The sequence below is a fragment of the Halichoerus grypus genome, chromosome 12 (genome assembly GCF_964656455.1).
Source record: "Halichoerus grypus chromosome 12, mHalGry1.hap1.1, whole genome shotgun sequence".
In the NCBI taxonomy this organism is placed as follows: Eukaryota; Metazoa; Chordata; class Mammalia; order Carnivora; family Phocidae; genus Halichoerus; species Halichoerus grypus.
Genome location: NC_135723.1, coordinates 60,346,242 through 60,361,954, shown reverse-complemented (window position 1 = coordinate 60,361,954; position 15,713 = coordinate 60,346,242). Strand labels below are relative to the sequence as shown.

General features: G+C 47.9%; 1 protein-coding gene across 1 annotated transcript; it reads left to right on the top strand.

Annotated features, from left to right (window-relative positions):
• Positions 1-2,971: 2,971 nt before the first annotated feature.
• TRIL (TLR4 interactor with leucine rich repeats) lies at positions 2,972-8,223 on the top strand. Its single transcript, XM_036074484.2, has one exon. It carries the CDS (start codon positions 3,449-3,451, stop codon positions 5,894-5,896), a length of 2,448 nt encoding a protein of 815 aa, XP_035930377.2. The 5' UTR covers positions 2,972-3,448; the 3' UTR covers positions 5,897-8,223.
• The last annotated feature ends 7,490 nt before the right edge of the window (positions 8,224-15,713 follow it).

Sequence of the window (15,713 nt, the reverse complement as noted above, 5' to 3'; positions counted from 1 at the left end):
CCCTCCTCTGGAAACCTTCCTCAAGCTCTCAGTCCAGGCCAGGTGCCCTCCTCAGGGCTCCCACAGCTCCACCCCTCGGCACTTATCACCTGGTGATGCCATTGCTCACTCCTTGCCCATCAGTCTCCCCACCGAGCTGTTGCACCCTGGGGTCTGGCACTGAATCCTATCAGCCACTGCATTCCCATCGCTCATCCTGGGATTTGTCACTTGCTAGATTCTCATAAATACTACCTGCCAGACCACCAGCATTCAAAGCAAATGCAGCTTTGGAGTTGCTATTACAGGTCGTCACTACTGGGGGCTCTAAGTACTGCTGAATTCAAGCAAAATACCGTTTTAGCTCCTGAAAGAGAGAGATGGTCTAAAAATAAAACACCTGAATGCGTAGCATTACAGAAACAGAGATCTTTAGGGGCACATAAGAATACACATTAATGTACTCTGAAGGATTTAAATGTCCTTCATTTATAAAGTGGACCTAAAGCTACATGCCTTTAAAAAGGGAAGCATTTGTTAAAAAGACCGTAATCACACTATTTCAGAAAGAATTTATCTGCATGCACACACACATACGTGTTAGCACTTCAGCTGCGGATCCCAGAGTCTTAATCTCACTGAAACTGGATTGAGGGTGCTAGCAACACCTATCCAAAGCTGTTTATACTTATCTGAAGTATGGCACCCTGTATCTATTTTAAGCAAGGTTAACTATATGTGGCAGATGGATTACTTCAAGAAAATGGAATGTTATGGAAAAGCAATCGTCTTTTGACATAAACCACATATGATGTTATTTCTACCTGCAAGCCAGCACTACTGGTAGTAATGTTAAACACCGGGCAATAATACCAACGACGGTCAAAACATTGAAAAATACCGAACATCTGCAGGGGCCTGATGATTTTGTACATCTTCCTTTGGGGCACCTATAAAGCAAAGACACTCAGTGCAGTGAGTGATTAGCTCAAACCCTCGAGGTCCTCGGACGGAATGTTGCCTGCGGTCCGCACTCTGCAAGTTGTCTGCAGACTCAGGGGTGGGGTCCCATCTCTGCTTCTCCCTCTTTCTTCCACGTGACACCTCTCTCAGCTCTGCTCTGACGGCCGTCTGTGTGTCCTCACACCATAGGCTCAAAGCTGATGCTGCCACAGCTCCATCCCGGGTAGATCCAGCCAGTGGTTCAATTTGAAAGCCAGGAGCTTCTTAGCCTTCTTTTCTCCAAAAAAACTGAAAGTCCTCCTAACAGCCTCTGGGGCCCGGATCAGGCCAGCTTGTGCCACACCGTGCAAGCCTGGCTTTCACCATCTGGGGCAGCGGTGCCTTCATAAGGAGGACTGCAGTCAAGAACTAAAAAGGTTTCAGAAGTTTCTCACCACGAGAACTAAAAACCAAACTACCTTTTATCTTGTTAAGACAGATACTTGGTTTCCCACACTTTCTTTATTTGAAAACTCAAAGCACATCACAAGCAAACTTGGGTCTGTTCGCTGTGCCCAGAATAGGCATTTCACTGCTGACTGACCGTGAGCTCTCGACTGGCCGTGAGCTCTCCACTGCCCATCGCCCTGGAGCCCCCAGTACCTGCTCCCCCATAAGTCCTCCTTGACCATGCAGCCAAGGATCTCATCTTTCCTGAAATTCAGAACTCGTCTCTATCACCCGCCTACATAAATCGCTAAATGAGGCACTCAATCACTGCCAAACACTGGAATTACTAAAACTCACCTTGTATCTCAGCAGCTACTGCCTTAGATGACTTAACATTTCCAAGACTTGCCCTCCTCACTAGATAGTCAGCCTCTTGAGGTGAGGATATGTCTCCTTTAATTTTTCACAGAGCAGATCCTTAAAATTACATTTTCTGAACATTCTGGGTGGGGAGGGAAGGGGCCTTTATTTTTAGCAAGACTGTTTGCATAAACAAATGATAAAAAATAGCTACTCCTTGCCCATCCTCATTCTCAGCGGGGGGCTGCCCTCCAAGGCGCCAGGGACAAATGCTCCATTCTATACTGATAAGTGGTGAGACTCCCCCACTAAGCCAGGCCGGAGAACTTCTGGGCCTCAAGACTTTGAAGATCCCTGCAAGCCCAGGCATCGAGCAGGTGAGGCCCGCAGGTAGCAGTTACCAGAGGGTCTGTGGAGGTGATTTTGTATCTGTGCACACGTGCAGAGCCTACCCCAAGGGCTGTAAGACTGGAGGAGGATTAATGGGACTAAATCACCAAAATCTGACAGAGACACCTTCTTCGCGGTGGTAGAACCAGTTCTGGGATTCTCCAGGCTCTCATCTACAGCAGGGCCAAGCGAGTACCCAGTGCAGATCCCTCCGTGGGACGATGCCTCTCCCCGGCCACCTGTACAGCCCGGTCAAAAAACCCAAACACGCAACACTCAGACGGGGTGACCTGGCCTCTTCTGACGGTAGTCCACCGACAGCTCTTTGGAGACAACCTTGGGCTGCCCTAAACTTCTTACAGGATGTTTGCGCCCTCCGTGCTGCGTGCACTGCCCCGCGGGGTGACACTTGGAAGAGCAAGTGACTTGAAAACGAAGAAGAGGAGCCGCGCTCCCAATGCGCCGAAATGACTGGGGTACTCATCTAAAATAAAAAGGTCTCTGTCTGCAAATTCCGCTTGCTAGCCCGGTAATCCACCCCCGCCCCCAGCCCTGCGTCGAGGGCCGACCGGTACAGCTGTTTTTAATCCCTACTTTTCTCACTCGGCGTCCCGGGCTCGGGCTGACCAGACGCGGAGCCACTTAGCGTTTCCTCCTCCCCCTGTCGGGGTCTGTCCTCCCTCCGCCGTCTCCTCTTTCTCCGCCTGCATCCCCGGGGGGCAGAGTGTGGGAAGAACGAATTTCCGCCTGGTTTGCCCGCCACTCGCAGACTTGGGTCCCTTCCGGACGCAGCCTGCGCACCCCCGGCTCCTCCCCCGGCTGTTCCACCGAGGCCGCGCTCCTGGTCCGGGACCGAGAGCCAGGAGGCGCGGGCTGCGGGGGCCGAGCCGCCGGGGCGCAGCAGCCAAGCCGCGCCCCGAGGAGCTCTTGGAAGGGCTCCCGCCTGCAGCTGGGGAATCCGCTCGGCGGGGAGAATCCGTGCCAGGGAATCCAGCTCTCCGGACTCAAGCTGCAAACAAAAAGCTCAGGTCTGGCTCCCTCCCTCCGCCCCCCGACGCACAGCCGGAGAAACAGTTTTGTGCAGAAATGCAACAAGTAGCACCCGGAGCTCCCGGAGCGCCCTGAGCCGCCTGACTTGGCGGGGCGAAGCCCGCCTGCAGAGACCCGGGCCAGCCACCGGACAAAGGGCGGAGGAGGGGCTGGACCGCGCTGCGGAGTCCGAAAGAGGCCATTGAGCGACTCTGGCCAGGCCAAGGGGAATGCAGAGGAGACACAGAGCAGGCGGGCCAAGAGGACGATCCGGCCGCAGCACGCAGGGCGGGCGGCGATGGAGGCTGCCCGCGCCGTGCGCTTCCTGCTCGTGGTGTGCGGCTGCCTCGCGCTCCCGCCGCGGGCCCAGCCCGTGTGCCCGGAGCGCTGCGACTGCCAGCACCCCCAGCACCTCCTGTGCACCAACAGGGGGCTCCGCGCCGTGCCCAAGACCAGCTCGCTACCGAGCCCCCAGGACGTGCTCACCTACAGCCTCGGCGGCAACTTCATAACCAACATCACGGCCTTCGACTTCCACCGTCTGGGGCAGCTCAGACGGCTGGACCTGCAGTACAACCAGATCCGCTCTCTGCACCCCAAGACCTTTGAGAAGCTCTCCCGGCTGGAGGAGCTCTACCTGGGGAACAACCTCCTGCAGGCGCTCGTCCCGGGCACGCTGGCCCCGCTGCGCAAGCTGCGCATCCTCTACGCCAACGGGAACGAGATCGGCCGCCTGAGCCGCGGCTCCTTCGAGGGCCTGGAAAGTCTGGTCAAGCTGCGGCTGGACGGGAACGCCCTGGGGGCGCTGCCGGACGCGGTCTTCGCCCCCTTGGGCAACTTGCTCTACCTACATCTGGAGTCCAACCGGATCCGCTTCCTGGGCAAGAACGCCTTTGCCCAATTGGGCAAATTGCGCTTCCTTAACCTCTCTGCCAACGAGCTGCAGCCCTCCCTACGCCACGCAGCCACCTTCGCCCCGCTGCGCTCCCTCTCCACCCTCATCCTCTCGGCCAACAGCCTCCAGCACCTCGGGCCGCGCGTCTTCCAGCACCTGCCGCGTCTCGGCCTCCTCTCACTCAGGGGCAACCAGCTCACGCACCTCGCGCCGGAGGCCTTTTGGGGGTTGGAGGCCCTGCGCGAGCTGCGCCTGGAGGGGAATCGGCTGAGCCAGCTGCCCGTGGCGCTGCTGGAGCCCCTGCACAGCCTGGAGGCGCTGGACCTTAGCGGGAACGCGCTGTCCGCTCTGCACCCCACTGTCTTTGGCCACCTGGGCCGGCTGCGCGAGCTCAGCCTGCGCGACAACGCGCTCAGCGCCCTCTCCGGGGACATCTTCGCCGCCAGCCCGGCCCTCTACCGGCTGGACCTAGACGGCAATGGCTGGACCTGCGACTGCCGTCTGCGGGGCCTGAAGCGCTGGATGGGGGACTGGCACTCGCAAGGCCGTCTTCTCACGGTCTTCGTGCAGTGTCGCCACCCTCCGGCCCTGCGGGGCAAGTACCTGGATTACCTGGATGACCAGCAGCTGCAGAACGGGGCTTGCGCAGAACCCTCGGCCTCAGGTTCCCCGACCGCCGAAGGTCAGGGGAGGCCCTTACCCACAGCCGGCGGGGAGGAGGTGGCGCCCCCTGCAGGCGGCCTCTCGGAGGAGCTGCCACCGCAGCCGCAGTCACAGCCACAGCAGCGCGAGCGATTTCTGCCCGGGGTGGCTTGGGATGCGGCCGCCAGGGAGCTCCTGGGCAACCGCAGCGCTCTGAGGCTGAGCCGACGGGGCCCGAGCCTCCAGCAGCCGGACCCCTCCGCCGCTGCTGCCGAGGGTCCGGCGCCACACCCCCTGGACCTGCTCCAGAAGCCCGAGCGGGGACCTCCGACTCCGGCAGACGCCGCCCACGCGGAGCCCACCCCGACGGCCGCGCCCGCCTCTGCGCCACCGCCCGCTGGCGACCCCTGGCAGCGCGCGGCGGCGAAGCAGCGCCTGGCCGCGCAGCAGCAGGAAAGCGCCGCCCAGTCCGACGGCGGGGTCGTCCTGCCGCCGCTGGTGTCCGACCCTTGCGACTTCAACAAGTTCATCCTGTGCAACCTGACGGTGGAGGCGGTGGGCGCCGACAGCGCCTCGGTGCGCTGGGCGGTGCGCCAGTACCGAAGCCCCCCACCGCTGGGCGGCGCGCGCTTCCGCCTGCTCTTCGACCGCTTTGGCCAGCAGCCCAAGTTCCACCGCTTCGTCTACCTGCCGGAGCGCAGCGACTCGGCCACGCTGCGCGAGCTGCGCGGAGACACCCCCTACCTGGTGTGCGTGGAGGGCGTCCTCGGGGGCCGGGTCTGCCCGGTGGCCCCCCGTGACCACTGCGCCGGGCTGGTCACCCTCCCGGAGCCTGGGAGCCGGAGCAGCGTCGATTACCAGCTGCTGACCTTGGTCTTGCTGGCCGTCAACGCGCTGCTGGTGTTCCTGGCGCTGGCCGCCTGGGCGTCCCGCTGGCTGCGGAGGAAGCTGCGGGCTAGGCGGAAGGGTGGGGCCCCTGTGCATGTTCGACACATGTACTCCACCCGACGTCCCCTGCGCTCCATGGGCACCGGCGTGTCTGCGGACTTCTCTGGCTTCCAGTCCCACCGGCCGCGCACCACTGTGTGTGCTCTCAGCGAGGCGGACCTCATCGAGTTCCCCTGCGACCGCTTCATGGACAGCGGGGGCGGCGGTACAGGTGGCAGCTTGAGGCGGGAGGACCATCTTCTGCAGCGATTTGCTGACTAGGTCCAGGGACTCCAGGGGGGTGTGGAGACCGTCTCATTGGCCTTGAGGAGCCGGCCACTTTCCGTGGAGCCCCTCAGCCCACCTCAGGGGAAGATCTAACTTTATCAGAGCTTCTCTTTTCCCCCTTTTGTGCACTTGCCACAGAGGCCAAAGGGGAAGCCAGTTCGGCGCCCCCGCCTCCCCCCAATTCCCAGTACCCACTCATGATGTGAATGGGTGGTACTTGGTGGTCAAGGCCAAGAGTAGGGGACAAACGGATGGTAGAGTCCAGAGGTGGGAAGCCTTCTCTTACATGGAGACCTTGGTACAGCCATGGATATGGCTTTGGTGGTGTTGCAACGCAAGAGCCTGGCCCCCTTTGGGGCAGAAAAGGGCGCTTTTGCCCCACGGAATGGCCAGAATGCTTTTTGTTTGTTCAGTGTGAAACAGAGGAGTTTTGTCCTATTTAAGGGAAAAGGAACTTATTAGTATTACAAAGGAGGCTTGGCACCTGGACTGCACTGGGCTGGTGGTCTCTGCCAAGAAGGGAGATGCTGTAAACAGGTGGTAAAGTTTTAACACACCTGCCAAGGAACTCTTTCATGTTGGTTAATAGAACATTCAGGATAATTTAATGTCTGAATAATTAGAGACGCTATTTTTTTTTTCAACAATGTGAAGAGCTCGGACATTTAACAAACTGACAATAAACTCAAGGACTGTTTTAGTTGAGCTGAGCCGTTCAACTAGTATTTTCTTTTTAACATTAACACCGCAAGAACATTGGCTGACCTTGGGGTTAACTAAGATTACCTACTTTCTCAGGAGAAGGCTGCATGCAAGACTTCTCTGTCAGGGTTGCTCCTGTGGCTTTTTAATTTTATTTTTTTCTAAACCTATATATGGAAAATGAAATGTCAGTGCCAGACTTGGTAAAAGAATGTAAGGTGTGCATAACCGATGACCGCATAGGGAACCGCAGCCTCCCAGTTCACTTAACCGCATCTCTGACACTGTGTCCAGATTGGAATAAATATGATGTGGTACTTCTCATGTTTTTATCAGTCACAAACAGCAGGCTGTGCCCCGCTTCTCTTGAGTTGCACCGTTAAGTGATAAAGGCAGTTCCCTAATAGGAGGGAAGCAAAAGGTGATAGTCAATTGACAGCGTAACCTTCAATCACCTTAATGTCTTACTCTGTAGGAAAGAGGGGGGAAGAAATTATTGGAAAAAAATGTGAAAAAGGGTACATCAGTGGTTGTCTGTTTCTACTAAAACCAGAAGATTGTTAGGAGTACTTAAACCTCACTGTGAAATAATGATTTATTTTGCAAGTTAACCTCTCCACTACCCCGTGTTTTACCATGCTATTAAATCTTATCTTTTAGTTAATAATTGCAGTATTTCTTTTAAATGTTTTTGTTTTAAATTTAGGATTAGGCTCCTTTATTTGCTCCGTTGTTTTCAACTGTTTGGGACACTTGCGTTCCCTGATATTTATGAAGTACATGTTTATCACTAAATGTAGTGCTTTGGTTTACATTAATGATGTTGTGTGTGGTCTAGAAAAGCAGTCACAGGGCAGGGCTGCACAGTGATACTCGCCGTGGTTGTGGAGTTATTGGCAGTGGGGTGCCACGGAGGCTACTAAGATGGTGCTAAGGCTAACAGTGAATCTCCTGTTTAGGGCCTTAAGCCCTGAGGGTCCTGATGACTCAGGGAATCTATCATAGTCTGGGGGGGTCCTTCAACCCCAGTGTACTCCCTTTTATGTTTGGCCTCCATTGAGCCAAGCCTGCCCTTGTCCCAACAGCTGAGCAGAGACCCAGGGCTCTAAACGAACGGATCTGTGTTTATGTTCAGATGAGTAAATGTCCAGACCACTTAAAGTACAGCTGCTTCTCTGGCAGTCTTATCTATGGGGCCAAAACTTAATAAAGCACAGGAAATAGGCTGTCATTCTTAGTTTGCTGCCAGAGCCCGTGTCAGATCCCGAGCATATGAGTACGTGGGAGAGGGGGTCGTTGCCTGCTCTTATTTGAAACCTTTGGGCTATTTACTTGCCCCTCTCGTGCTCCTAGTTTTGTTCATTTGTAGAGCAATGGCATCTTTTAGCTGGTCCTTTTGCACAGCAGTGTAATCTTGAGCTCCACTGAAAGTCTGGAAAAGACCTCTGATGCTTCCTAGCACCTACCCTTTCAACTGCAGAACATCACTGAAAATACTTCACAGAAAAACAGTAAAATCTATGTAAAAAGAGTTCGACTGGAAAGTCTTTCGGTGGGAAATGAATGAATGTTATACATTGTTATGTTCAGTTATGTCAATAAACCCACTTACTAATGGAGATGTTTTATTGTTGGAGTTTCCAAATAGCCTATACACTTTCATAATGATATGCTGTGGTTTCTACAGCAGTTTCCATTGACGACAATGAAACATGAGCTTCGAGTCTGTCTGTCTGTCCTCTTGCAGTGGTTTTTTTTTTTTTTTAAAGCCTTTATTTATTTATTTGACAAAGAGAGACACAGCAAGAGAGGGAACACAAGCAGGGGGAGTGGGAGAGGGAGAAGCAGGCTTCCCAACGAGCAGGGAGCCCGATGTGGGACTCGATCCCAGGACCCTGAGATCATGACCTGAGCCGAAGGCAGACGCTTAACGGCTGAGCCACCCAGGCGCCCCTTGCAGTGGTTTTTAATTGCCATTTCTACCAGAGAGTGTAGACTTTATTTTTCAGAAATAGTTAGGAGAGTTTATGCCCAAAGAAACAACGAGATGACTCTAAAAGCAGATGGTGAGCCATGATAAGAAAATGCTGTTAAAATACCAGTGACAGCGAGATGATGGGGTCTCAGCCAGCATCAGCAGGGAATCAGGACTTTTGACTCCCATGGTCAATAATCAGGAGCTATCTTGAACTGGAGGTCATTTTTGCCATTACCAAAGTGTATGAAAAGATAAGATTCCTAAAGTAAGAAAGAATAAACTTTGTATGAGGTAGGATGGTTCATTTAAAGCGCCATTGAGGGGCGCCTGGGTGGCTCAGTTGGTTAAGCATCTGCCTTTGGCTCAGGTCATGATTCTGGGGTCCTGGGATCGAGCCCGCGTCGGACTCCCTGCTCAGTTGGGGAAGTCTGCTTCTCCCTCTCCCTCTGCCTCTGCTCGTGTGCTCTCTCTTGCTCGCTCACTCTCTCAAATAAATAAATTTTAAAAATCTTAAAAATAACATAAAATAAAACAGCATTGAAGCAGTCTGGAATGTGGTTGGGCCCTCAGCTCAACCTGTTAAGATTATTACTGGGTAATAACTGGCACGTGATCAGAGCACCTTCACTAATTTGCAAAGACCTGGTTTTCACCAGAAGTACACCAATGTGGGCAGCTACTCTCTATTAAGAAACCATTAAAACAGACACTGGATTACCTGGTATTCGTGCTTAACCCCTCCGCAATCTGCTGCTAAGCCTTGGAAATAAGTGACAATGAAGCATTCTCGTGCCAGAAATGTATTAAAAATTGAGACCATGACCCAGGATTAAAACAGATTTCTACCCAGTGTTACACCTTCACCATCTCAGAGAAACAGCATCATTAAAGTTCAGTATGATTTTAAGGAAGTGATGAAAGCATTTTAGTCATCTGGGATTGCATTCGTTCTATTAACCTGATCTCTTTGTGCCTCGGTTTCTGCATCAGTTAAAATGGGACTCCTGAGTCCTGACTGCAGAGTGCCATTGTGAGGAATAGATGAGGAAAAAAGCATTTGACGGGACCAGCTACAAGGCAGATGTTCAATAAATATTAGATGTATTATTAGTAGCAGTATTTTGTGCACAGAGCAACAAATTGTAAGAGACATTTTAGAAATACCATGGACAAGGCACTTCTGCTTAAGCCCTAACCAATTGGAAAATCCAGGTAATGAGATTCAGTGACCCCTCCCTTTGTTCTGGTTAATTGAGGCTCTTGTGTAATTTAATGTGGAAGGATAGCTCTTGAAATACCTTCTCATTATTTTATTTTTTCTCTCTCATTTTTCAAAATAGAAAAAGTGAACATACTAGTATTTGAGTAAACTTTTCTACGTTTATTAAACTCTTGGCATAAGCTCCTTCATCTTTTGGATTGAAACTAAGGATGTGTAAATGACGTTGCTTCCCGTTAACTTAGCGATAGCATCCCCAAGTGTCCTTTGACTTAGTTTACTTAAAAAGATACTTTGCATGAGTAAATGTTTTTTTCCCCCTAGGGATTTCAGGTCACTTCATCCTTCTCAATCATGTGGCAAATAATATTCTTTTCATTTTACGTGGGAGACGGAATATTTACATTAATCACTGAAATAATTAGGGGGAAATGTAGCTTCATCTGGTTGCTTTATCTTGGGACAGAATAACTAAATATATCATTACATCTGTTTGAGAGATTTTAAGCTACAGGTAGTGTGATTCCTTATTGACACAGAAACGTGGCTTTATAATTTGGCTGTGAAATGGCATCAGATGCCAGACAGAAATATATTTTCATGCCCCAACCTTTCAAGCAACAGCATCTCTTGACTCTAAATCCATAACATTTTTCTCCAACCAACCAAAGCTTCATAAGTTCAGCTCCTACCCCCTACTCTGTCTTCAAAATCAACTACCAGTGTGAGTTGGATGTGTTCCCTTCTAACAGTCAATTCTCCTTATTCACACAAGTTATGTTGCATAAAAGCCACAGCAAACACTGAATGAACAAACACTGAACCATTGCTCTGAGAGGAAATTCTGGTTTGGGTGCCTGCAAGCATCTGGCCACTTCTCCATCAACTTATCAATACATAACCTTTATTTGATGAGTGTTTCTGTTTCAAGACACCTTATTTAATAGATACTGTTGATTCATTAACATGGTACTCAGGGCCAACAGCCCTGTAACTCCTGCCTGAATGGAGTTGACCTCACACACCTACTTTCTAAGACGCATAGTTGCCATCCTTCACTGAGGAACTCTAGACGGCGCTTTTAAACAGCAAATCAACAAAAAGCAAGGAAGTGTGAGAAATGTGTCACTAAACAGACTATGAAAGGGACACTTGTTTACAGGAGGAGAGCTGCAACAAGAAGGTGACACACTGCCTCCTTCAGCCTCAGCTGGCGGCATGCGTGGGCAACTCAGATTTTCCACGGCCCTGCAAGGGTCCACGAATGGCCGTGAACGTACTGCAGGTTATTGATTCTGGGCTTGCAGATAAATATTGGTGAGTAGGAGAGTTCACAAATACATAATCTGCAAATAATGAAGATCAACTGTGCTTTTTACGTGCCCAGATCCTCCTCCTGTGACTCCACCCGTTTTCTCAAAGCCATAAATGACCCACTTTCGCCCTTGCCCAATCTTTTAAGTTGGTAAGCACACCTAACATTCCAACTGTAAGGTTGCTGCGGTTGGCTCTGCCGCTGTGCGTGAAAGGGGAAGGCGGGGGAGAGATTTTTTTGTTTTTAACAGTTTTAGTTTGATATTTTCTAGCTATTCAGAGTGTTTTTTGCTCCCTTGTTACATATGCGCAGTTTCTATTTCTTCTTTGGGAGTGCCCACTCACTACTCCTGGTTTCTCAGGAAGGGCTCCACAAAGAAGAAATGGCGAAGTATATCCCTAGCCTGAGTATAACCCTGGGCCAAGTATAACCCCCGACCCCCATCAGCTCTGGGCTGATTTTTCAGGAGGTGTCAGCCTCTCCCTCCCCTTTACTGTGAAAGTCTCTCTGATACTCTTCGACTCTATGGCATTCTTCTGTGTGCCAAAGAAAAACATGGCTTGCTCTGAGAATACAGTTTGCTTCTTGGAAGTTCTCATTTATGTACTCTTACTGCCTTCACACACCTCATGGGGTCATATACTTTTCCTATTTTTATTTTGATTGCTATTTATTTTATTTTGATTGCTGAACCCATGCACACACAGCTTTTTGTTTGTTTTTGCCTTGTGCTTAATTCTACTTAGGCTGTTCTTCCTTATATCTTGTTGGTATCGCTCATTCTCTCTTTCTTATTCGGTTCTTTAAACAAAACTTATAATTTTATGTAAAACCAACAGACACATGAGAAGATGCTCAACATCACTCATCATCAGACATACTCAAAGCAAAACTAATTAATGTGTTAGCAACGATGTGGAGAAAGGGGAACACGCTTGCACCGTTGGTGGGAATGCAAACTGGGGCAGCCACTCTGGAAAACGGTATGGAGGTTCCTCAGAAAGTTAAAAATAGAGAACTACCCTCCCATCCAGTAATCGCACTACTGGGTATTTACCAAAAAAAATACAAAAACACTAATTCCAAGGGATACATGCACCCCTATGTTTATTTAAGCATTATCAACAATAGCCAAACTACAGAAAGAGCCCAAATGTCCATCAACAGATGAATGGATAAAAATGTTATATATGTGCAATGGAATATTACTCAGCCATAAAAAGGAATGACATCTTGGGGCACCTGGGTGGCTCAGATGGTTAAGGATCTGCCTTCCGCTCAGGTCATGATCCCAGGGTCCTGGGATTGAGCCCCACATCGGGCTCCTGGCTCAGCGAGGAGCCTGCTTCTCCCTCTCCCTCTGCCTCTCTCCCTGCTCATGCTTTCTCTCTCTCTCTCTCTGTATCTCTGTGTCTCAAATGAATAAATAAAATCTTAAAAATAAAAAAAAAGGAATGACACCTTGCCATTTACAACAACATGGCTGGAGCTAATGAGTATAATGCTAAGTGAAATAAGTTAGTCAGAGAAAGAGAAATACCATATGATTTCACTCATATGTGGAATTTAAGGAACAAGGCAAATGAGCAAAGAAAAAAAAAGAAAGAGAGAGACAAACCAAGAAACAGACTCTTAACTATAGAGAACACACTGATGGTTACCAGAGGGTGGGTGGGGGGATGGGTGAAATAGGGGATGGGGTTTAAAGAGTACATTTGTCATGATAGGAAAAAAAGAAAGAAAGAAACCCAAAGTGGAATAACTAAAAAATTTTTAAAATATAACATAATTTTCAACTTAAAAAAAGATTGCAAGACTATTTCAGGAAATTTCTGTATACCCTTTAACCAGCTCTACTAATTGTTAATATTTTGCACCATTTGCTTCATTATTCTCTCACTCGACTATCTGAGAGTAAACTGCAGCCATCATGTTTCTTTATCCTAAATATTTCAGTTGTGTTTCCTAAGAACAAAGACATTCTCTTAAATAACCATAGTACAATTATCAAGAAAAAAACTTAACACCCATAAAATGCTATTCTCTAATCCATAATCCATATTTAAAATATAGCAACTGTCCCAATAATACCCTTTCAAAAGCTGTTACCCCCCTGGTTCAATGTAGGATCATGCATTGCATTTAGTTGTCATGTTATTATGCTCTGTCTCTTTCTCTCTCTTTCCATTTCCTTTGGGTTTGATTTTCTTCTTTTTTTTTTTTTTAAGTAAGGGTTATTGAGATATAATGAAAATCTAATTATGTGTATGTTAGATCATTTGATATCGTCCTACACAGCTCTTGGATATTCTATAGTTCTTTTTCTTTGACACTTTTAAAATCTTCGTAATTCAGCTTGGATGACTTCTATTGACCTATCTTTATATTTATGGATCTTTTTCCAACTGGTTCCATCTGCTAATTAGCTCTTTAAGGAATTCTTCATCTCTGATATGTTTTTCTTTTTCCTAGCATTTCTTTTGCTTCTTTTTAAAAACATGTATAATTCTATGTTGAAATTCTGCATCTGTTCATGCCTGTTCTGTAGCTTCCCACTACATCTTTTAATATATTAATCTAAATTGAATTAAAGTCCCTTTCTAATAGGTTCAACATCTTGGTCATCTCTGAGTCTAGTTTTATTGATTGCTTTATCTTTAAACAATAGGTAGTTACTTTTATGTGCTTTTTTGCCTTGTAAGTTTTGTAAGTCACATGCACATCTGTCTGTCAAATAGTATGTTTAACCTTAATTTTTAAAATCATTTGTTTTCACAACCATTTATTATGCATAGTAAGTAAGAAGTTTTCTTGATTCAACAGACTTTTTGGAGATTTTGCACACATAGACAGATGTTCTTAAGTTAAATTTGTGTAAGAGTTTGTGTTAATATATATGCAAATTAGCGCCTAGTGATAGGTTTTCTTTTTACTTAACTCTTTTCTCTCCAACATGGTGTAAAAAATAGGGACCCCTTTCAAATAAAATTAATGTGAGGCTCCTTTTGTAATGAATAGCTCTGTGAATTGGATTACACTTAGATAATGTCTGGAAGAGTTCAAGGGAGGAGAGTACAGAACTGTGTACTTTTTAAAGCCTGTGTTTGGGGCTCTTCACATCAGCCTGAGAACATCACCGATCATGGGATCATGAATTCTCAATTAGACATCTTTGTAGTGCATTTGCTTAGGAAGGAACCTTATCTTATAAAAGGCAATGACTTTCTATTGTACACATTAAACTGTAAACAAATGCTCAATCTGAAACCAAATTGGCAGAAGAGAAGTCCAAGGAATGATCTAGAGTAGGATTTGTGTTTTGTGGAATAATGCCTCTCTCCTGGCAAGGGTTGTGCAAACCCGACACTATATAATAATCACCAGATCTCAAGATTTTAGATAGACAAATTCTAGCACACTGTCACAGAGAAAATAAGAATACTGAATTTTCATATTGCCCACATCACAGGTATTATTAACTGACACCATGGACCAACCTACAGAAGGGAGATGCTGTATTTGAGACTTTTATCTTGGCTTTATATATGTATTATCTCATTTATGTAAACACTTAAAGTGGACGTTACATAGAGTGAGCATGGAAGACTCAAGTCTTGACTGGGGACATAAAGTATTTAATTTACTTAATTTCACAGACTCTTACAAGCACGTATTTTGTGTCAGGCCCTATTTTAAGAGCATCCCTCACACTAATTCATTCAGTCCTCAGAATAACCCTCCGAGGTAGGTACTGTTACTATTTCCCATTAGAGATGAGGAAACTGAGCTACAGAGAAGTTATGTACTTTGACCAAGAATCCTGAGCAGGGAGGTGTTTGAGTCTGGATTGGAAGCCAGACTGGCCAGCTCCAGAGCCCTTGCTATCTGCCGATCCCGACCCTCTGCTGTCTTGTGTGTACACATGACAACTGATAAAACATCAAGGGATTGTTCTTGAGAATATCCCCCCCCCCAATGTAACGCATTAAAAACCATCTCTAAGCAGTTTGGCCTTTATTCTTGGCCTATTTTTCTCAATCTGTGTAATACATCAAGGACGATATCATTCGTCCTTAAATATTTAATGAGAGGCAGGCAGTGCATCTCATAGACACAAATACTTCACTCTGTCTTGACACTGATGGGTCACCATTGTGCACCATGGGGTCAGTTCTTTCTACTGGTTTGCAAGCTCCCTTAGGACATGAACCTCATCTTGTATTTCTTTTTGTGTTTCCACAGGGCCTGGCTAGCTTAGAGCTGAATCCCTGGCTACCTGCTTATTGATGAGTGCTGCAAGGCAGCTGTTCAATCCTTTCCCCCTGAGGCACACGTGCTAGGCACTGTTCACATAAGCGATACACACTATGTATTGGGGCAAGTCATTTAATGGCCACAATTCTACCCAAATGTACATTTCTATAGCAACAGTGGGAAACTGATATAAGATGGCAGTATGATAGGACTCCACTTTTTCTATCTTTATTATAGGAATACAGTTCTCAAAAAGTGAACATTTGGGAAATTTAACCTCTTTTTCCCCTAGTGTACTATTTATAGATTTCATGTTGCTGAGAATAAATCTGAGATTATGTAT